The sequence below is a fragment of the Pseudorca crassidens genome, chromosome 14 (genome assembly GCF_039906515.1).
Source record: "Pseudorca crassidens isolate mPseCra1 chromosome 14, mPseCra1.hap1, whole genome shotgun sequence".
NCBI classification, from domain to species: domain Eukaryota; kingdom Metazoa; phylum Chordata; class Mammalia; order Artiodactyla; family Delphinidae; genus Pseudorca; species Pseudorca crassidens.
Genome location: NC_090309.1, coordinates 52,524,246 through 52,547,828, shown reverse-complemented (window position 1 = coordinate 52,547,828; position 23,583 = coordinate 52,524,246). Strand labels below are relative to the sequence as shown.

At 37.7% G+C, this 23,583-nt stretch overlaps 1 protein-coding gene across 1 annotated transcript in view; it reads left to right on the top strand.

The window, feature by feature from the left end:
* The first annotated feature begins 474 nt into the window (after positions 1-474).
* Positions 475-23,583, top strand: part of GTF2A1L (general transcription factor IIA subunit 1 like) — a 62,911-nt gene continuing 39,802 nt past the window's right edge. Inside the window, exons 1-5 of the mRNA XM_067703029.1 lie at positions 475-2,252; positions 3,789-3,953; positions 4,202-4,340; positions 6,858-6,959; positions 7,152-7,275. Of these exons, the coding sequence (XP_067559130.1) occupies positions 4,320-4,340; positions 6,858-6,959; positions 7,152-7,275 (247 nt within the window). The 5' untranslated portion in view covers positions 475-2,252; positions 3,789-3,953; positions 4,202-4,319. The remainder of the gene's footprint in view (positions 2,253-3,788; positions 3,954-4,201; positions 4,341-6,857; positions 6,960-7,151; positions 7,276-23,583) is intronic.

Below are 23,583 nucleotides of genomic sequence, written 5' to 3'. Positions count from 1 at the left end.
TTGGTCTGTGACCTTTGATGTTTCCGGGTTTGCAAGCTTCACCAGTACCCAGGCTGGTATAGGTGAGGCAAAAAGAAAACAAGGGGATTTACTGCTGTGTCATTCTTTGGGTTGTGAGGTCCCTAACTTCTCTCCACCTTTCAGAGTCTTCTTATCTTTGTTTTATGTATAATATCCAGAGATTTTTTTAGCTGTGCTTAGCAGAAGGAATAGGAAGGAGCGTGTCTACTCCATGTTGTTCCTGCCTCTCCTGATATTTGAAGCACGTAGAATAATATAGAATATTCAAGATGCTACCTTTACATCTTACAAAATGAGACCAATTAGGAAAGAAGATAAGTACAGTTACTGTGGGAACAAAGCTGGTTGGTTCTTTCCACGTCATAGCCTTAAGTTCAATTTATTGGTCTTTACCTCCATCTTCTCTAAGTAGAAATTTAGGTTGGAAAATTCACTGGAGACAGCAGACATTATTCTTGCTAATATTTCATGTTCACATTTGATTATACACATTGTGATTAAAGAAATGAAAATGGAATAATTTGTTAGCTTGGAAATTACTGAATTCTTATCAAGACCCCGATGAGAATGTTGAAAAGTAGCCATAGGGAAAACTGTGTTTGAAGTCATCCTTCACACTTTCCTTGAGTTAATTATAGTCACTAATTTTCATATGCACACAATGTATACATCTCTTTCATATTAAAACATTTAAAAATAGGTAGTAATGTGAACATTAACAGTGTTCCACTGTGTGATAAGGTCACCAGTTGGCCATCGCGCTATGTCACATGGTCATTTTAACTGAAATCCTATTGGGGTAGGGGGGAGGGATTCATCGTGGTGGAATTGTATCTGATGTTCAAATAATATAAGTTGATTTTAGAGTTGTATTAGAAAATGGAAAATGTTATAAAAGTGCAGAGTATAAACAAATCAGAACTACTAACATTGCAGCCATTTCAAAGTTACAAGGTGAGGTAGAGATTATGTGGATTTTCATTTCCTGAATGATGTGAAGGATGAAACAGAGGCAGAGAAACACAGTACTGCTGGGTTTAGTGCATTGGGTGAAAAATGTTCAGAAACTAATTGTGAATATTTGCTGCCTTAAGGCATATGCTCATAGCCTAACTTGTATTTTTCATTACTGGTAAATATATTATTTAGAGTCTAGAGTTACTGAAATGCCCTGCATTTGACTGTAAAATTTAATATGTGAAAGATAACGGGCTGTCTCTAAAATACATTTTTAAAAACATTCTTATTCAGAGAAAGGACTTCATAGATATGGCCTTTTCTCACAATAAACAAAGAGAAGTTTTTTCTTTACTTTTATAATATCACTCACTGAAACCTCTAGGCAAAAGTAATATGAACTTACAGAATGCAGAGAAATTAATCTGATTATTAAGATTTGCTTAAATGTTACAAAACTAGTGTTGATTACAAATGATATGTTAAATAGATATTATAGCCTCTAAACAAAACAGGAGAAAATGAAAATCTGATGCTCTGAACTGTGATGGGCAATTGGGGAAGAGCTTTATATTTTGCCACAGGTGTAATTTCAAAAACTGTGTACTCAAAGACAGACCAAAGCTCAGCATTCCTTTTTTATTCTCTAATTACTAACGTAAAAAAAAAAAAGTTACTGTAAAATTGCCTCACTGAGGCTTTGGGATCTTGACATTTCAATTTTAGCATCAAAAGTCTTTTGTGTATGCAACACACTTCCCCTCTGAGTTTGAAAAATTGACAAAAGAAATGTGATCATTACATGACTACAACAGTCTGCTTGTTTGATGATAACCTGGGGTCAACACTATCAAATATCAGCCTATAAAGATTCCTTTACATACTTCTCAGATGCTCTTGTGACTGATGAGGGTACTCAAGAAAGCTTAAATTCTGCGATTACAATGAGGAAAAACCAAGCCTTCACTAGGCACCGTCCAATCAGAGAATGGGTCCTGTATTAGTTATCCCATTTTGTGTAACAAATTATCCCCAAACTTAACTGCTTAAAATGACAAATATTTATTATCTCACACAGTTTCCGGTTCAGAGTCTCTCAAAGGGATGCAGACAAGTCAGGGCTGCAATCCTTTGACAGCCCAAATGGGGAGGCATCGATTTCCGACAGGGATCCCTGTTGGCTATGGGCTGGAGTCTTCGTTCCTTGCCACATGGGCCTCTCCATAGGCGGAGTGCTTGACTGTCCTCACAACGTGACAGCTGTCTTCTCCCAAGTGAGTGATCTGAAGGAATCCCAAGGAAGGAAGCCACATTCATTTATAACCTAATCTTAGAAGTGATACATCATTACTTCTGCTTTTCTGTTGGTCACCCAGACAAACCATGCTACAATGTGGGAGGGGAGAACACAAGGTGAATACTAGGAGGTAAGGATCTTTGGGGGGCCATCTTGGAAGCTGGCTATCTCAGGTCCCGAGCAGAGTTGCAACTTGGATTCACCTGGAATGTAGGTTAAAGTATACCTCCTCTAAAAGCCATTGTCTATTACTGGGAAGAAACTATATCTTAGTCTACTAGTGACCATGCAGACAGACCACCAGGGGCAAATAGAAAGTTACTGACATTTCTCTGCCAGTTACATAACCTCTTGGCAACCTGAGTCTACTAAGTATACTAAGAAACAACAGTTCAACTCAGTCACACTTTTTATGGGTACCAAGGTCCAAATTTAATTTCAAAAGTATGTATGATCTATAGTATAGCCCTGAGAAGGGTAAAATATATAATGAAGTAATATAAAACAGTATGCTGTCACAAAAAGTTAGGTGATTACTAATCCTATGCATTTAGGAATAAAGTTTTAAAACTTGGCTATGAAAAAGATGAAAAATGAGATTTTTTGGCAATAAGCTGAATAATTGAATTGAATTTTTATGATATCAGTAGGAATCAATGACTGCTTTTAGCTTTCTGTTTTGGGTGTAAGTTAAGTCACTTTGAATACTTCTGGTAGTAAATTGCCAGGTAGAGATACAATCATTAAAAATTACTATGTAACATTCTTGGCTTTTTGTAAAAGAAATTTCAGATAGTTTTCAATTTAGGAAAGTCTTCTAAAGGGCTTCATATAAATTAGCTTCTTGAAACTCACAAACTATAAGGTACCTGGCCCAGGCAAAGCAAATACAGAATGGTTGGATATAAATAGCTTTACTGAACTTACATGCACAAATAAATAAATAAACAGCCAATTTTAAACCTGATAGGATTTTTAATCATTCAGTAACTTAGCCATCTGGTTAGGTCAGGATCTATCTGCAGGCTAGAAAGGCTGTTTTAAAAGGCAGAGTAGTGGCAATAAATGACTTGTTCCCTTATCTAACCATCTAGGTTATCTGTGCTTACATCTACCCTCAGCCCTAGGCAAGGTATGCCCTAGATGCTCTACCCTTCAGGGGAAGGAGGGAATTATTACAGGTCAAGAGTGTCATTTCTGCCTGAGGAGGAAAAGGAGCCTGGGTGGTATTGGGGTGCTGACTTTATTTTAGCAGTGGTTCTCCAACTTGGCTGCATAATAGAATCAGATTCTCTGGGGTGAGACTCAGGTGCCAAACCTTTATTAAGCTCCCCAGGTGATTTCAGTGTGCAGCCAAAGCTGAAAATCTTTGGTTTGGGACAAAGAGTCTCATTGAAGTGCCCATCAGAATCACCTGGAGAGCATGTTAAAGTTACAGAAGGCTAGGTCCCAGCCTCAGAGTTTCTGATTCAGTAGGTCTGGGGAGGGACCCAATAATTTGCATTTTTAACAGGTTTCCAGATGAAGCTGATGTTGCTGTCGTACACTTTGAGAACCAATCTTAGAAGAGTTTGACTCTTATTATATACTGGAGTTCAGCTGTGACTGGGGCGTAAGGGGAGGAATGAAAATTGGCAGAAGGAAAGGACAGGTACCACTAGCTCCCCTCTTCTCAAAGGTAAAGTGAACTGGGATCTACCGCTGCATTGCTCATCCCCTATTTTCTTAGCCTTTATTTTATAGATTGAGAAAATAAAGGCTCTTCAAGGGTCATGTGAACGGCCCAAAGCTGGTTACACCAGAGTTAACCACCCCGTTTTATCTGGTCTCTTTGCACTTTCAGGTCAACCTCTTAACTGCCTCTGCAGCGCGACTCCACTTAGCCCTCGTCATTAACCTTTGTCTCCTCCCCCGCCCCGCCCCCAGCGTCCTGACGGCGTTGCGTGGACAACGTGCACCTACGTTCAAAGCACGCAAAGAACGGTCCTCGGAGGCGCATCGCGTGCTTCGCAGGCGCAAGCGGCAAGGCGCTGGAGCGGCGGTCATGGAGTCCGTCAACCCGGTGGTAAGGACCACCAGCCTGGCCTCTCGGCGTGTGCTCCGTGCAGAGGGAGCGCGGTCCTGGGCTCATGGCAGTGGAGCTCCGTACACCCTTTTTTTTTTCCCTCCTGGCTCTTTACAGACTTTCAGGAGCCCTCTCCCTTAGGGGCTCCTCTGTCCTCCTCCGTGTTAGAGGAAGTAGATGAGGGCCAGTAGCTCAGCCGGAAGTTGGACCAGGCCCCCCGCCAGAAAAACAAGCGCCCCTCTTCTTCTTCTTACTCCTCATCGAACTGAGGTCCTCTAGAGTGAGGATTTGAGAAGGTGGTTAGAGACGGAACGGAACTTAAGCCTCCCAGTTTAGTGTGTTTAGAATTACTGAGTTCAGTTGTAGTCTAATTGTAGTTCTTAATTTTAGTATGACCACTGTTGAGTCTAAGCTATATTATTTACCCGAAATAACAGGTAATGTGATACTTTAGGTTACCCCACCACATATTTTTAGAGTTCTCCCGCACCCCTCCATTTCCCCATCCTTAAGCATCTTAATGTTTAAGTGTACAGTTGGAATTGATAAAACGTCTGGTTGCTTTGTTACCATTAAGGAGTACGTAAACCTCGCATGAGAACTGACAGGCTAAATGGTCTTGTGAGACCCTCTATCAATCCTAAAAATTGATTTAAAGAAAAAAAGTCAAGAAATCACGTTTATTTTCAGTTCATTTCAACAGACTTCACATTTGGTGAAAGGCAATGTGCTTGTCCTGATCTGTGTTGTTTTATGGGTTCCATCTATACATACGAAGGATAAAATGGTTCATTTCTGAAGACAAGTTATTCTTTTAATGTGTATCCTTTTTCTGATAATGTATTTTAATATATGTGAAATAATTATGCTTGAATGTAAGCTTACCGTGTATACCATTTTATTTGATGATGAAACTCCAACGAGTGTGTGTGTGTGTTTTCTTTTACATAGGGAAGAGGTTAAGATGGATTTCCTGGGCTATGCATAGTGGACTATACATATACTAATGAAAATAACAGGGAAAGAATATAAAGTCTAGCTGTAGTCCTAGAAGAGAAAGTATGTTCAATTCCTACTTTGCTTTTGAAAAATTATGTTCTAATGAGTTATTTTTGATGGCTGCTGTTACATTCTGAGGGTAGATCTTAAAAGATGTTTTTATCCGTAGGAGTTTTTACCTCTAGCTTTAAGTGTGATCACACTAGCTGGGCCTAACACTGACACATCAGATAAGCACGGCTTTATCAGGGTAGACTGTTTTAGAAGAAGGAACTAATCTAGGGCACTTAATCTTATTGACTATGCTTGTGAATAACGTATTATTTAAATATTACTGATTGGCTTTTTCATAGGCTCACTCTGGGTCTTTAGAAGGAATATGTTTAATACCTAACTACTCTTCGCATGAATAGGAGTACTTAGAATACTAACTGAGTAGTATGAAAAAGCAGTCCTAGAATGACAGAATTTTCAATTTGGCCTGATTAAGCAATTTGAAATAAGAGCAATTCAACTAAATTCCTATTTTGTTATTTCTTATCAGTAGAACTTCCACTAGGTCAGTATTGTCAATACACTTAGCATTGCCATTCTTTTTTTGCATTTTTTAATTTTATTTAATTTTATTTGATCTTTTTTGGTGGTGCCGCGTGGCTTGCGGGATCTTAGTCCCCACACCAGGGATTGAACCCAGGCAGTGAAAGCGCTGAGTCCTAACCACTGGACTGCCAGGGAATTTCCTAGCATTGCCATTTTGGACTAGGGTGGGAGTGAAGCACAGTTTACATAGATTTGAAGGACTCAGTTTATTTCACAGGGCTGTTTTTCTATTGATATTGACCAGTTTTTAATCTGGTAAAGATCTGCTTTTAGGATGTTACTTAGTCTCTGCAGTATGCAGATTGTGGAAGGGTAAGGTTTGTTTATGTCCTCCATAGTTTCTCTTAGGAAATCCTTTTTGGTGCAGTTGTACTTTTACTTGACCATGGTTCAGAATATCTTTTTGGACTCTGTATGTTGGAAGCGGGACAGAATTTGGTGACTCTATTGTAGATGCTTGCCCCAAATTTATGGCTTGGAATTTATTTACATTTATGGAAGTAATATAGCAAACTCTAAAAAAGCTCTCTGGGTCCCTCTGAGAAAAAGGTAAATTGAAAACAAAAGGTTCATTTCCACCTGTCTTAAATTAATTTCCTTTTTAAAAAGGAGTGTGGAGGTTAAATACTGACACAAAAGCCAAGGATCCTAAAAGTAACCATACATCTTGATGAGATTATTATCTCATATTTTCTTGTAGTATTGTGATTCAGCCCTATAGATAAGCTGAGACTGTGGGTCTGAAGTTTACCAATTTATGGAAAGCTAAGACTGTATTTGGAATAGGATGCACAGAGTGAAAATCCTTACGGTGGCTTTTCTTCAAATATAAGATTAGAAAGTGTATACTGCATGTTTTTTAAGGCTGGATACACTCAAACTTGAGAATGTAAAACTTTAACAATTGCTTTTATGTAGCCTAAACTCTACAGATCTGTAATTGAAGATGTAATTGAAGGAGTGCGGGATCTATTTGCTGAAGAAGGTATAGAGGAACAAGTCTTAAAAGACTTGAAGCAGGTTTGTAGACAGTAGAAGTTTCTCTCTTGTTTTTTCAGCTTAAAAAAATGGATAAATTAAATTCAAACCCCTTAATTATAGTTTAATACTTACCCATTTACTGTGCCTTCAGCTGACAATTTAAAAGTAAAAAATATGAGTAAATATCCTAATTTTTTTTTTTTAGAGCAAACATTTTGTTTTTCTCTGCAGCTCTGGGAAACAAAGGTTTTGCAGTCTAAAGCAACAGAAGACTTCTTCAGAAATGGTGTCCATTTGCCTTTGTTCACCCTTCAGTTGCCACACAGCTTGCACCAAACATTGCAATCATCAACAGGTTGGATATAGTTAGTAAATTAGTACTATATGCAGAACAAATTCTCATTTGGTGGTGGTTTGGCATTAGGGTAATGTTCTTAAGGGGAGAGGGCTTGGACTTCAAAATCATTGCTATTAAAAGAACACAGGATAAGTCATCACTGCCATGTAATTATTGACAAAAAAATTAGGTTATTTAAACTATTTTTAAAACTATTATAGTCCACAAAGGTGACAAAGCCTTACTTCATAGGAACAAATTATATAGTTTGTGGGCTATTGGAAATACCCTTTGTTTATCTCAGAGGATTTGATTGGCTCTAGTAAAGGAGTAATCCAGCCAGTTGGTGAAGAAGCAGAGGGAAAGATGGGTGCTTGCAAGCTTGTGCATTCTTTCTCTTTCTCTTGCTATCTGTATGTATTGTAATTCTGTAATTGAAATGGAAGCAAAATGGAGTATAAACAGGAATATGGAGGTTATTCAGGCTACTTCACAGTTTTGGATATAAAATGATGGCTAGAAATGGACCATATGCGTATTGTCTTTAATCTTGGACTTAAATCTAGACCTCTGCTTTTAAGGGAAATATTTGTCCATATTATGTCTATCAATTTAAACTGGAAAAGACTAACTGCTAAAAGATAAAACAATACTATTATATCTTTCTAGCCTTTATTTCTTTTTTTCTCCTCTGATTCTTATAATCCTTATGCTATCCTGATGTGTGTGTATATACATCTACATGTTGATGTACAGAGATGCAGGCACATAGGGATGCACTGACAGCCACAGAGGCACACACCAACAGACATATCCAGACTCAGGGGACACACCCAGATACAGACGTGTGCAGATACAGACAGACACACACAAGTAGGTTTTATTGGATTTAGCCGAAATTCAATAGATGAATGTCTGCAAGAGGTAAGGGTAGATTTTGGATTAGATTGTCAGTAAAAACTAGATTGTTCATGGCATACTTGGGAAAATTCACATGAAAATCTTGTGGGTCAAGGTGAGGGGAAAATATCGATAGTAAGGAGGCTACTACCTCGTCTATTGCAAAATGAGAGAATTTAAGTGTGACAGCAATTATAATGTATAAAAATGAAAATAACAATGAGTGTTGAGTTACCAAACACAACTTATATAATGCTGTGCTTAAAATGTGTAACGTTGCTCTTTAAGGGTTAGCATGGCTGTTTTAATTATTAAGCTGACACACTGAATTACATCAATTGTTCGGTTTTTGGCTATGCTTTCATTTTTAACTTTACTGTTTTATTAGGGCATCCCTTTTATTTCTCTATTTAAATAACATTCTTTTAATTTTTTTCTTCATTAGAGAACTTTAAAGATTTTTTCCTTAGGAGTGGCTTGGAGGGTGGTGAATGTGGAGTAGTAAAATATTTGATTGTCTTTTATGAAAAGCATGGTTCTTAAGAAAAGACTAGCTGGAACCCTATTGTAATACTTGATTTTGCCTCAAGATGGTAATATTACCAGTGATTTAAATCACAAAATAGTCTTGCAACTAATATATCTAGCTGACTTTCACTCAGCACTTCTTTCTTTCTAATTCTGTCTTAGAGGTTAGAATAATTGAAATAATTCCATTTAAACAAGACAGTTTTTCTTCTTATTCTTTTCTGCATCATTCATGATGAAGTGAAGAGGAAGCACATGTATCCTGTAAAACTGCGTTATAGGCCTTTTTCCTATCCCTCTTCATTTCTAGGTACTCTGCAATAAGATTCTTGAAGTAAACAGCCTCATAAAATTGAAGTACTTTTTAATTATATCATCTTGTTGTATGCTTCTAAAAGCCTGATTAAGGTAGCCTAAACATACGCTACAACCTTTCTATCTCTTGATAACAAGTTCAAATTAAATCTACAGTGGAATGAGTCCTTTGCCTTTGTCTTCTCCACTGTTAAAATTTGTTTGCCCTGTTGTATTTTCTTTGACTCTGTTATCCATTTGTTTAGTCATTTGCCATATCTTCAGTTGTCAACTTTTTTTTTTTGGTCTCAGGACCTCTTTACACTTAAAAATTGAGAACCTCAAAGTGCTTCCTTTTATGTGGGTTGTTAGTATCTATTTACCATATTAGAAATTAAAGCTGAGAAATTTTTAAAATGTTGATTTATTAATTTAAAAAATGATTGTATGTTAATATATATTTGTTAAAAATAACTCTTTTCCAGAATAAAAAAATATTTAGTGAGAAGACTGGTATTGTTTTACTTTTCTGCAATTCTTGTTAATGTCTGGCTTAATACAAGACAGCTGGATTCTCATATCTATTTCTAAATTTAATCTGTTGTGATATGTAGTTTTGGCAGGAGAAAATCTAATCTTCCACAGATAGATAATTGGAAAAGGAAGAGTGTTTTAATAGCTTTTTCAGGTAATTTGGTACTATGCTAAAACTCAACACGTGGTAGTTTCTGAGAGGTTAGCTGCAAAGTGTAACCTGAAACCATATCAATGGACTTTTAGTGATGTTAAAGTTCACTGGTATATCTTGCATTTTGAATGACTGTCTAACCCCTGTGTAATTTTGTAACATACGTGGGTGATGTGGAAAATATTGGTTCACTGAGTTATACATTTGACACATTGGTCATTGTACAGGATAAAAAATCATATTAATATCTCCACATATCTCACAGAAAAGTGTTTAAGTATTGGAAAGCGATGAAGCTTACTGTAATGGATATAGTTTTCAAAATTCTAATTTTTGCTTGAAAGCTTGAATTTTATCATTGCCAAACAAATACTGTCAGTTTGTTTTCCTTGAGGTGATGGGCACACTTAGTTCATTTTCAAAAGATTGCCAAATACCCAAGTCTGATGAACCATAGTTTCTGTCAGTTTTTCTTTCAGGTAAAATAGTGTTTCTTGAAAAAAGAAATTAGCTAGGTCAGCTCCCAACTTAAACAATAGCACCATTGGATTTCCTCATACTTCCCTGTACTTCTGTATGCTACAGAAATGCTTTATATGTTCTTCCTATTTCCTCACACAGAATATTAAAAGCAAGTATACTTGAGGGTTGAAATTTAGTAAAAATAATTCTTTATGGTTACATTAAGGAATTTCTTAAGTGAAACAGTTTTGTTGTTGCTGGTTTTATTTGTTTATTTTTAAACTGTGAGTAAATAGCAATGGAGAATAAATACAATGAGCACTAGTAAGGTTTGGCGCTTACAAGCTTAATTCACGTGAAGGTGCCTTCAGTTTTATTTATCACGGCTTTGTGCTATCAGTGCAAATGTCAGCACCACCCCCCGCCTTAAAATATTTAGTGAAAAATTAAAAAGGCATATATTGTTTTGATATTATAAAAATAGTTTTGACCTTATGAACACCCTGAAAGTATCTTAGGGACCCCCAGGGGTTTGTACACTAAACTTTGAGAACTGCTGTTCTATTCTTATATTCTATTATATATAATTTATAATCCACTTTTAAAAAATACTTAATTTTTTAGAACATCTTTAGGTTCACAGCAAATTTGAGAGAGGGTACAGAGATTTCCCATGTACTCCTTGCTCCCCCTCATGCATAGCCTCTCCAGTTAACATACCCCACCAGAGTGGTACATTTATTACAGTTGATGAACCTGCATTGACACATCGTAAACACCCAAAGACCATAGTTTACATTGTCACTTTTGGTGTTGTACATTCTGTGGGGTTGGGCAAGTTTATAATGACTTGACTCCATTGTAATAGTTTCATACAGAGTATATCCATTGCCCAAAATATCTTCTGTGCTCCTCTGCATCTGTTCCCCTCACACCAGTCCCTGGCAACCACTGATCTTTTTACTGTCTCCAGAGTTTTGCCTTTTCTAGAATGTCATGTAGTTGTAACACTATAGTATACAGCCTTTTCAGGTTGGCTTCTTTCAGTTAGTAATATGATATTTATATTTGGCTGCGTTGGATCTTCGTTGCTGCACCCGGGTTTTCTTTAGTTGCGGTGAGCGGGGGCTACTCTTCGTTGCGGTGCACGGGCTTCTCATTGCGGTGGCTTCTCCCGCTTCAGAGCACAGGCTCTAGGCACACAGGCTTCAGCAGTTGTGGCATGGTGGGCTCAGCAATTGTGGCTTGTGGGCTCCAGAGTGCAGACTCAGTAGTTCTGGCGCACGGGCCCAGTTGCTCCGTGGCATGTGGGATTCTCCCGGACCAGGGCTTGAACTCGTGTCCCCTGCATTGGCAGACGGATTCTTAACCATTGTGCCACCAGGGAAGTTCAGTAATATGATTTTAAGTTTCTTCCATGTCTTTTCATGGCTTGATAGCTCCTTTCTTTTCAGCACTGAATAATATTCCATTGTCCGGAGGTACCACAGTTTATATATCCATTCGCCTACTGAGGGATGACATCTTGGTTGCTGCCAGGTTTTGGCAATTATGAATAAAAGTGCTGTAAACATTTGTGTGCAGGTTTTTGTGAAGAAATAAGTTTTCAGCTCCTTTGGGCAAATACCAAGAAGTGTGATTGCTGGATCATATGGTAAGAGTATGTTTAGCTTGGTAAGAAACTGTCAAACTGTCTTCCAAAGTGGCTGAACCATTTTACATTCCCCAGCAATGAATGAGAGTCTGTTGCTCCGCATACTTGCCAGCATATTGCTGTTATCAGTGTTCTGAATTTTGTCCATTCCAGTAGGGGTGTAGTGGTATCTCGTTTTAATTTACATTTCCCCAATGACATATGATATGGAGCATCTTTTATATTTTTCATATGCTTATTTGCCATATATATATCTTCTTTGGTGAAGCGTCTATTTAGGTCTTTGGCCTATTTTTTAATTGGTTTGTTTGCTTATTGTTAAGTTTTGAGAGTTCTTTGTGTTTTTTTTTTTTTTTTGGTAAATTTGCCTTTTATTTATCTTTTTTTTTTACTTTTTTTTAACATCTTTATTGGAGTATAATTGCTTTACAGTGGTGTGTTAGTCTCTGCTGTAGAACAAAGTGAATCAGCTATACGAACACATATATCCCCATATACCCTCCCTCTTGAGTCTCCCTCCCACCCTCCCTATCCCACTCCTCTAGGTGGACACAAAGCACCGAGCTGATCCCCCTGTGCTATGCGGCTGCTTCCCACTAGCTATCTGTTTTATATCTGGTACTGTATATATGTCCATGCCACTCTCTCACTTCGTCCCAGCTTACACTTCCCCCTCCCCGTGTCCTCAAGTCCATTCTCTACGTCTGCATCTTTATTCCTGTCCTGCCCCTAGGTTCTTCAGAACCATTTTTTTTAGATTCCGTATATATGTGTTAGCATATGGTATTTGTTTTTCTCTTTCTGACTTACTTCACTCTGTGTGACAGACTCTGTGTCCATCCACCTCACAACAAATAACTGTTTAATTTCTTTTGATGGCTGAGTAACATTCCATTGTATATATGTGCCACATCTTCTTCGTCCATTCATCTGTCAGTGGGCACGTAGGTTGCTTTCATGTGCTGGATATTGCAAATAGTGTTGCAATGAACATTGTGTTACATGACTCTTTTTGAATTATGGTTTTCTCAGGGTATATGCCCAGTAGTGGGATTGCAGGGTCATATGGTAGTTCTATTTTTAGGTTTTAAGGAACCTCCATACTGTTCTCTATAGTGGCTGTATCAATTTACATTCCCACCAACAGTGCAAGAGGGTTCCCTTTTCTCCACACCTTCTCCAGCATTTCTTGTTTGTAGATTTTTTGATGGTGGCCATTCGGACCAGTGTGAGGTGATACCTCATTGTAGTTTTGATTTGTATTTCTCTAATGATTAATGATGTTGAGCATCCTTTCATGTGTTTATTGGCAATCTGTATGTCTTTGTTGGAGAAATGTCGATTTAGGTCTTCTGCCCATTTTTGAATTGGGTTGTTTTTGATATTGAGCTGCATGAGCTGCTTGTATATTTTGGAGATTAATCCTTTGTCAGTTGCTTTGCAAATATTTTCTCCCATTCTGAGGATTGTCTTTTCATCTTGTTTACGGTTCCCTTTGCTGTGCAAAAGCTTTTAAGTTTCATTAGGTCCCATTGCTTATTTTTGTTTTTATTTCCATTTCTCTAGCAGGTGGGTCAAAAAGGATCTTGCTGTGATTTATGTCATAGGTTGTTCTGCCTATGTTTTTCTTTAAGAGTTTTATAGTGTCTGGCTGTACATTTAGGTCTTTAATCCATTTTGAGTTTATTTTTGTGTATGGTGTTAGGAAGTGTTCTAATTTCATTCTTTTACATGTAGCTGTCCAGTTTTCCCAGCACCACTTATTGAAGAGGCTGTCTTTTCTCCATTGTATATTCTTGCCTCCTTTATCAAAAATAAGGTGACCATATGTGCATGGGTTTATCTCTGGGCTTTCTATCCTGTTCCGTTGATCTATATTTCTCTTTTTGTGCCAGCACCATACTGTCTTGATTACTGTAGCTTTGTATTATAGTCTGAAGTCCAGGAGCCTGATCCCTCCAGCTCCATTTTTCTTTCTCATGATTGCTTTGGCTATTTGGGGTCTTTTGTGTTTCCATACAAATTGTAAAATTTTTTGTTCTACCTCTGTGAAAAATGCCATTGGTAATTTGATAGGGATTGCATTGAATCTGCAGATTGCTTTGAGTAGTATAGTCATTTTCACAGTGTTGATTCTTCCAATTCAGGAGCATGGTATATGTCTCCATCTGCTTGTGTCATCTTTAATTTCTTTCATCAGTGTCTTATAGTTTTCTGCATACAGGTTTTTTGTCTTCTTAGGTAGGTTTATTCCTAGATATTTTATTCTTTTTGTTGCAGTGGTAAATGGGAGTGTTTCCTTAATTTCCCTTTCAGATTTTTCATCACTAGTGTATAGGAATGCAAGAGATTTCTGTGCATTAATTTTGTATCCTGCTACTTTACCAAATTCATTGATTAGCTCTAGTAGTTTTCTGGTAGCATCTTTAGGATTCTCTATGTATAGTATCATGTCATCTGCAAACAGTGACAGTTTAACTTCTTCTTTTCTATTTGGATTCCTTTTACTTCTTTTTCTTCTCTGATTGCTGTGGCTGAAACTTCCAAAACTAAGTTGAATGATAGTGGTGAGAGTGGGCAACCTTGTCTTGTTCCTTATCTTAGTGGAAATGGTTTCATTTTTCCCCATTGAGAATGATGTTGGCTGCAGGTTTGTCATATATGGCCTTTATTATGTTGAGGTAAGTTCCCTCTATGCCTACTTTCTGGAGAGGTTTTATCATAAATTGGTGTTGAATTTTGTAAAACGCTTTTTCAGCATCTATTGAGATGATCATACGGGTTTTCTCCTTCAATTTGTTAATATGGTGTATCACATTGATTGATTTGTGTATATTGAAGAATCCTTGCATTCCTGGGATAAACCCCACTTAATCATGGTGTATGATCTGTTTAAAGTGCTGTTGGATACTGTTTGCTAGTATTTTGTTGAGGGTTTTTGCATCTGTGTTCATCAGTGTTACTGGCCTGTAGTTTTCTTTGTGACAGCTTTGTCTGGTTTTGGTATCAGGGTGATGGTGGCCTCATAGAATGAGTTTGGGAGTGTTCCTCCCTCTGCTATATTTTGGAAGAGTTTGAGAACGATAGGTGTTAGCCCCTCTCTAAATGTTTGATAACATTCGCCTGTGAAGCCATCTGGTCCTGGGCTTTTGTTTGTTGAAAGATTTTTAATCACAGTTTCAATTTCATTACTTGTGATTGGTCTGTTTATATTTTCTATTTCTTCCTGGTTCTGTCTTGGAAGGTTTTGCTTTTCTAAGAATTTGTCCATTTCTTCCAGGTTGTCCATTTTATTGGCATACAATTGATTGTAGTAATCTCTCATGATCCTTTATATTTCTGCAGTGTCTGTTGTAACTTCTTGTTCATTTCTGATTTTATTGATTTGAGTCCTCTCCCTCTTTTTCTTGATGAGTGTGGCTAATGGTTTATCAATTTTGTTTATCTTCTCAAAGAACCAGGTTTTAGTTTTATTGATCTTTGCTATTGTTTCCTTCATTTCTTTTTCATTTATTATCTGATCTGATCTTTATGATTTCTTCTGCTAACTTTGGGGGTTTTTTTGGTTCCTTTTTCTCTATTTGCTTTAGGTGTAACATTAGGTTGTTTATTTGAGAGTTTTCTTGTTTCTTGAGGTAAGAATATATTGCTATAAACTTCCTTCTTAGAACTGGTTTTGCAGCATCCCATAGGCTTTGGGTTGTCATGTTTTCATTGTCATTTGTTTCTAGATAGTTTTTGATTTCCTCTTTGATTTCTTCAGTGATCTCTTGGTTATTTAGTAGTGTATTGTTTAGCCTCCATGTGTTTGTATTTTTTACAGATTTTTTTCCCTGTAATTGATATCTAGTCTTGTAGTGTTGTGGTTCGAAAAGATACTTGATATGATTTCGGTTTTCTTAAATTCACCAAGGCTTGATTTGTGACCCAAGATATGATCTATCCTGGAGAATGTTCCATGAGCACTTGAGAAGAAAGTGTGTTCTGTCGTTTTTGGATGGAATCTCCTATAATTATCAGTTAAGTCCATCTTGTTTAATATGTCATTTAAAGCTTCTCTTTCCTTATTTATTTTCATTTTGGACGATCTGTCCATTGGTGTAAGTGAGATGTTAAAGTCCCCCACTATTATTGTGTTACTGTCGATTTCCTCTTTTAGAGCTGTTAGCAGTTGCCTTATGTGTTGAGGTGCTCCTATGTTTGATGCCTGTATATTTATAATTGTTATATCTTCTTCTTGGATTGATCCCTTGATCATTATGTAGTGTCCTTCCTTGTCTCTTGTAACATTCTTTATTTTAAAGTCTATTTTATCTGAGTATTGCTACTCGAGCTTTCTTCTGATTTCCATTTGCATGGAATATCTTTTTCCATCCCCTCACTTTCAGTCTGTATGTGTCCCTAGGTCTGAAGTAGGTCTCTTGTAGACAGCATATGTACAGGTCTTGTTTTTGTATCCATTCAGCCAGTCTGTGTCTTTTGGTTGGAGCATTTAATCCATTTACATTTAAGGTAACTCTTGATATGTATGTTCCTATTACCATTTTCTTAGTTTTTTGGGGTTTGTTATTTTAAGTCTTTTCCTCCTCTTGTGTTTCCTGCCTAGAGAAGTTCCTTTAGCATTTGTTGTAAAGGTGGCTTGGTGGTGCTGGATTCTGTTAGCTTTTGCTTCTCTGTAAAGATTTTAATTTCTCCATCGAATTTGAATGAGATCCTTGCTGGGTAGAGTAATCTTGGTTGTAGGTTTTTCCCTTTCATCACTTAAATATGTCCTGCCACTCCCTACTGGCTTGCAGTTCCTGCTGAAAGATCAGCTGTTAACCTTATGGGGATTCCCTTGTATGTTATTTGTTGTTCTTCCCTTGCTGCTTTTAATATTTTTTCTTTGTATTTAACTTTTGATAGTTCGATTAATATGTGTCTTGGCGTGTTTCTCCTTGGATTTATCCTGCTTGGAACTCTCTGTGCTTCCTGGACTTGATTGACTATTTCCTTTCCATATTAGGGAAGTTTTCAACTGTATTCTCTTGAAATATTTTCTCAGTCCCTTTCTTTTTCTTTTCTTCTTCTGGGACACCTATAATTTAAATGTTGATGTGTTTAATGTTGTCCCAGAGGTCTCTGAGACTGTTCTCAATTCTGTTCATTCTTTTTTCTTTATTCTGCTCTGAGGTAATTATTTCCACTATTTGATCTTCCAGGTCACTTGTCCATTCTTCTGCCTCAGTTATTCTGCTATTGATTCCTTCTAGAGAATTTTAAATTTCATTTATTGTGTTGTTCATCATTGTTTGTTTGCTCTTTAGTTCTTCTAGGTCCTTGTTAAATGTTTCTTATATTTTCTCCATTCTGTTTCCAAGATTTTGGATCATCTTTACTATCATTATTATGAATTCTTTTTCAGGTAGACTGCCTATTTCCTCTTCATTTGTTTGGTCTGGTGGGTTTTTACCTTGCTCCTTCATCTGCTGTATATTTCTCTGTCTTCCCGTCTTGCCTAACTTAGTGTGTTTGGGGTCTCCAGCCTGCAGGTTTGTAGTTCCCATTGTTTTTGGTGTCTGCCCCCAGTGGGTAAGGTTGGTTCAGTGGGTTGTGTCGGCTTCCTGGTGGAGGGGACTGGTGCCTGTGTTCTGGTGGATGAGGCTGGATCTTGTCTTTCTGGTGGTCAGGACCACGTCTGGTGTGTGTTTTGGGGATGTTTGTGAATTCAATATGATTTTAGGCAGCCTCTGTTCTAATGGGTGGGGTTGTGTTCCTGTCTTGCTAGTTGTTTGGCGTGGGATGTCTAGTACTGGAGCTTGCTGGTTGTTGAGTGGAGCTGGGTGTAAGCATTGAGACGGAGGTCTCTGGGAGAGCTCTTGCCGATTGATATTACATTGATATCTTGCCGGGATATCTGTGGTGGTCCAGTGTCCTGAACTCGGCTCTCTCACTTCAGAGACTCAGACCTGACCCCTGGCCAGAGCACCAAGACCCTGTGAGCCACATGGCTCTTTTGGGAAGTCTGAGGTCTTCTGCCAGCATTCAGTAGGTATTCTGTAGTATTTGTTCCACATGTAGATGTATTTTTCCGAGATCAAACGAGATCAGGCGTGTTCAGGATGGTATGGCGGTAGACTGTAGATGTATTTTTGATGTATTTGTGGGGAGGAAAGTGATCTCCATGTCTTACTCCTCCACCACCTTGAAGGTCCTCCATCTCTTTGTTTATTTTGGATAACAGTCCCTTATCAGGTATGTCTTTTGCAAATATTTTCTCCCAAACTGTGGCTTGTCTCCTCATTCTCCTTACATTGTCTTTTGCAAAGCAGTTTTTAATTTTAATGAAGTCCAGCTTATCAGTTATGTCTTTCATGGATTGTTCCTTCAGTGTTGTATTAAAAAAGTCATTGCTATGCTCAAGTCATGTAGATTTTCTCATATGTTATTTTCTAGGAGTTTTACAGTTTTGCATTTTACATTTAGCTCTGTGATCCATTTTGAGTTAACTTTTGTGAAGCGTGTAAGGTCTGTATCTAGGTTCATTTTTTTTTTTGCACTGGATGTTCAGTTGTTCCAGCACTATTTGTTGAAGAGACTATCTTTGCTCCATCGTATAGCTTATGCTCCTTTGTCAAAGATCAGTTGATTATATTTATGGGGATCTATTTCTTGGCTGTCTGTTCTGTTCCACTGATCTATTTGTCTATTTTTTTGCCATCTATTTGTGTACACTGTCTTGATTACTGTAGCTTTACAGTAAGTCTTGAAGTTGGGTAGTGATAGTAGTTCATCATTTTCTCCTTGAATATCATATTGGCTATTCTGGGTCTTTTGCTTATAATCCACTTTTCTTCTTTTTTCTTTTTTTTTTTGCGGTACGCGGGCCTCTCACCACTGTGGCCCCTCCTGCTGCGGAGCACAAGCTCCGGACGCACAGGTCCAGCAGCCATGGCCCACAGGCCCAGATGCCCCGCGGTATGTGGGATCCTCCCGGACCGGGGCACGAACCCGCGTCCCCTGCATCGGCAGGCGGACTCCCAACTGCTGCACCACGAGGGAAGCCCTATAATCCACTTTTGAGAGAGAAATGGGATTCTGTTAATAATAACCTCAGGATTTCCCTGGTGGTGCAGTGGTTGAGAATCTGTCTGCCAATGCATGGGACATGGGTTTGATCCTTGGTCTGAGAAGATCCCACATGCAATGGAGCAACTAAGCCCGTGCGCCACAACTACTGAGCCTGCACTCTAGAGCCCACGTGCCACAAGTACCGAAGCCCACGTGCCTAGAGCCCGAGCTCCGCAACAAGAGAAGCCACCGCAGTGAGAAGCCCGCACACTGCAACGAAGAGTAGCCCCCACTTGCTGCAACTAGAGGAAGCCCGCGCGCAACAACAAAGACCCAAGGCAGTCATAAATAAATAAATAAATAGTAATAATAATAATAACCTCAGAATAACAGGTGTAAACTAGGACTGTCCTGAGCACACTGGGACAGGTAGTCACTTTGTCTATAATTGCCTTATTTCTAGGGCAATTCAAATCATCTTCTGCTATTTGGTCTTCATGTCACATAGTCTTTTTGATGAAGCCATCAGTCATTGTGGGAGGAAGACAGGGAAGAACCAGGAACATTGAGACGTTTGTTAGCTTTCATCTTTGAGCATTAAAACTCCTAAACTTCAGGTACAAACTGTATGTCCTGTTGTTCTTGAATTTGGATCTGTTAAAATTTTCAGCAATGTTGTTTCTTGAGGTGGTTTGAGTTAGAATATTCAGTGTGGTCATCAGGAGACAGTCATATACTAAAGAGTAGTCACAAAAAAGAAATTTACCAGTTTTTGCACCTCTTGAATAATGTGACTTGGATATTAAAATTTGGTATGGTTCAAAGAGGGACCAAATATTGTTCAATGGTTAACTGCCTTAATGTATCAAAGACTTTTTGGTGTGTAGGGAAAAATACACTTATAAATGTGAATGTTGTTGTGCTATGCTATTTTTTCTGCAAAACTCCTTAAATTATATTTGTCGGATTAAATTCTTCCTTTATTCTAAAGCTTATTGTTTATGAAATTTACTATTTCTAGAATATATACATGAAGACCAAAATTCTGACACTTTAAGTAAAAACATGTATTCAGTTAAAACTTAATTGGTTATTGACACTGTCTTGAGTATTTTAAAAAGTATGTTTCAGGCACATATAATGGTGTACGTAATTCGTGAATGTATATGAATGATGAATATAACTGGTGAATTTAGTATCAAAATTAAGTAGAAGCTACATGAAACTTTACTCTAAAATTTTGTTAGTTCAATTTTTTGATGGCTCTAAAGAAACTCTTAAAACTCTTTTAGCTCTGTTTGATTTGTAGGAGTGGAGAGAATTATCCTTTGGGATTTATTGCTGAGTATTTAACAGGGGAGAATTGTTGCTATTTTTCCTCAAGAAATTCATTTAATTGCTTCAGACAGTATGTTAACAGATTTTTGTTTCCTCTCAGGCTATGGCTTATGCTGTACCAGCCTCAGCTTTTCTCACTTCAGCTAATTAAGACTAATACCATTGTGTTCCTGCCACTCCAGTTCTAATTTAGCCTTTCCAAAAAGAATGCTGGTTAAGAAGTAAAGCTATAGATGACAGAGGATAAAAATAATTTTGTACTTCATTAACCATCAGTCTTTGTAGCTTCACTTCTGTTGTCTTAATGTGAGAAGAATCGTTAGTTAAAAAAAATTTGCTCTTCTGAGCTGTTTGTGGTATATCATGGAGCCATGCTAGTGTCAGAAATGGGTCTTTAGGACAGTTCTTAATACAATATGTGAAAAAATACCATAAAAAACATTACATTCAGTAAATACGTGCTGCATAAACATGCTAAAATGTTTTTGTTTTTATTAAAGAAAAGGCAAAATGGTCTTCTGTCAGGTTCAAGTAGGTAAAATGAACCTTGAGGTAAGGTTTAAGGTTACATTGGTCAACTGAGATCCTTCTAATAACTATTTGTTCTTTAGACTTACTTAAAAAAATTTTATTGGAGTATAGTTGATTTAAAATATTGTGTTAGTTTTAGCTGTACTGCAAAGTGAATCAATTATACATATACATCTATCCACTCTTTTTTAGATTCTTTTCCCATATAGGTCATTACAGAGTATTGAGAAGAGTTCCCTGTGCTATGCAGTAGTTCCCTATTAGTTACCTATTTTATATATAGTAGTGTGTATATATCAATCCCAATCTCCCAATTTATCCCTCCCCCTTTCCCTACCTGGTAACCATAAGTTTATTTGTACATCTGTGACTCTGTTTCTGTTTTGTAAATAAGTTCATTTGTACCATTTTTTTGGATTTCACATATAAGTGATATCATATGATGTTTGTCTTTCTCTGTCTGACTTCACTCAGTATGACAATCTCTAGGTTCATCCATGTTGCTGCAAATGACATTATTTTGTTCTTTTTTATGGCTGAGTAGTATTAAGACTTATTATTATTATTTTTTTCCTGTACGTGGGCCTCTCACTGTTGTGGCCTCTCCCATTGCAGAGCACAGGCTCTGGACACGCAGGCTCAGCGGCCATGGCTCACGGGCCCAGCCCCTCCACGGCATGTGGGATCTTCCCGGACTGGGGCACGAACCCGTGTCCCCTGCATCAGCAGGCGGACTCTCAACCACTGCGCCACCAGGGAAGCCCTATTTTTTTTAATTTTTGAATTTTATTTTATTTATTTTGTTATATAGCAGGTTCTTATTAGTGATCAGTTTTATAAACATCAGTGTATACATGTCAATCCCAATCACCCAATTCAGCACACCACCATCCCCCCCCCCCCCCCGCAGCCTTCCCCCCTTGGTGTCCATACATTTGTTCTCTACATCTGTGTCTCAACTTCTGCCCTGCATACCGGTTCATCTGTACCATTTTTCTAGGTTCCACATACATGCGTTCATATACGATATTTGTTTTTCTCTTTCTGACTTACTTCAGTCTGTATGACAGTCTCTAGATCCATCCACGTCACTACAAATGACCCAATTTTGTTCCTTTTTAGGGCTGAGTAATATTCCATTGTTATATGTACCACATCTTCTTTATCCATGCATCTGTCGATGGGCATTTAGGTTGCTTCCATGACTTGGCTATTGTAAATAGTGCTGCAGTGAACATTGGGGTGCATGTGTCTTTTTGAATTATGGTTTTCTCTGGGTATATGCCCAGTAGTGGGATTGCTGGATCATATGGTAATTCTATTTTTAGTTTTTTAAGGAACCTCCATACTGTTCTCCATAGTGGCTGTATCAATTTACATTCCCACCAACAGTGCAAGAGGGTTCCCTTTTCTCCACACCCTCTCCAGCATTTGTTATTTGTAGGTTTTCTGATGATGCCCATCCTAACTGGTGTGAAGTGATACCTCATTGTAGTTTTGATTTGCATTTCTCTAATAATTAGGGATGTTGAACAGCTTTTCATGTTCTTCTTGGCCATCTGTATGTCTTCTTTGGAGAAATGTCTATTTAGGTCTTCCGCCCATTGTTGGATTGGGTTGTTTGTTTAATATTGAGCTGCATGAGCTGTTTATATATTTTGGAGATTAATCCTTTGTCCGTAGATTCGTTTGCAAATATTTTCTCCCATTCTGAGGGTTGTCTTTTCGTCTTGTTTATGGTTTCCTTTGCTGTGCAAAAGCTTTTAAGTTTCATTAGGTCCCATTTGTTTATTTTTGTTTTTATTTCCATTGCTCTAAGAGGTGGATCAAAAAAGATCTTGCTGTGATTTATGTCAAAGAGTGTTCTTCCTATGTTTTCCTCTAAGAGTTTTATAGTGTCCGGTCTTACATTTAGGTCTCTTATCCATTTTGAGTTTATTTTTGTGTATGGTGTTAGGGAGTATTCTAATTTCATTCTTTCACATGTAGCTGTCCAGTTTTCCCAGCACCACTTATTGAAGAGACTGTCTTTTCTCCATTGTATATCCTTGCCTCCTTTTTCATAGATTATTTGACCATAGGTGCGTGGGTTTATCTCTGGGCTTTCTATCTTGTTCCATTGATCTTTGTTTCTGTTTTTATGCCAGTACCATATTGTCTGGATTACTGTAGCTTTGTAGTATAGTCTTAAGTCAGGGAGTCTGATTCCTCCAGCTCCGTTTTTTTTCCCCACAAGACTGCTTTTGCTATTCGGGGTCTTTCATGTCTCCATACAAATTTTAAGATTATTTGTTCTAATTCTGTAAAAAATGCCATTGGTAATTTGATAGAGATTGCATTGAATCTGTATATTGCTTTGGGTAGTGTAGTCATTTTCACAATATTGACTTTTCCAATCCAAGAACATGGTATATCTCTCCATCTGTTGGTATCATCTTTACTTTCGTTCATCAGTGTCTTATAGTTTTCTGCATACAGGTCTTTTGTTTCCCTAGGAGGGTTTATTGCTAGGTATTTTATTCTTTTTGTTGCAATGGTAAATGGGAGTGTTCCCTTAATTTCTCTTTCAGAGTTTTCATCATTAGTGTATAGGAATGCAAGAGATTTCTGTGCATTAATTTTGTGTCCTGCTACTTTACCGAATTCATTGATTAACTCTAGTAGTTTTCTAGTGGCCTTTTTAGGATTCTTTATGTATAGTATCATGTCATCTGCAAACAGTGACAGTTTTACTTCTTCTCTTCCGATTTGTATTCCTTTTATTTCTTTTTCTTCTCTGATTGCCATGGCTAGGACTTCCAAAACTATGTTGAATAATAGTGGTGAGAGTGGGCAACCTTGTCTTGTTCCTGATCTTAGAGGAAATGCTTTCAGTTTTTCA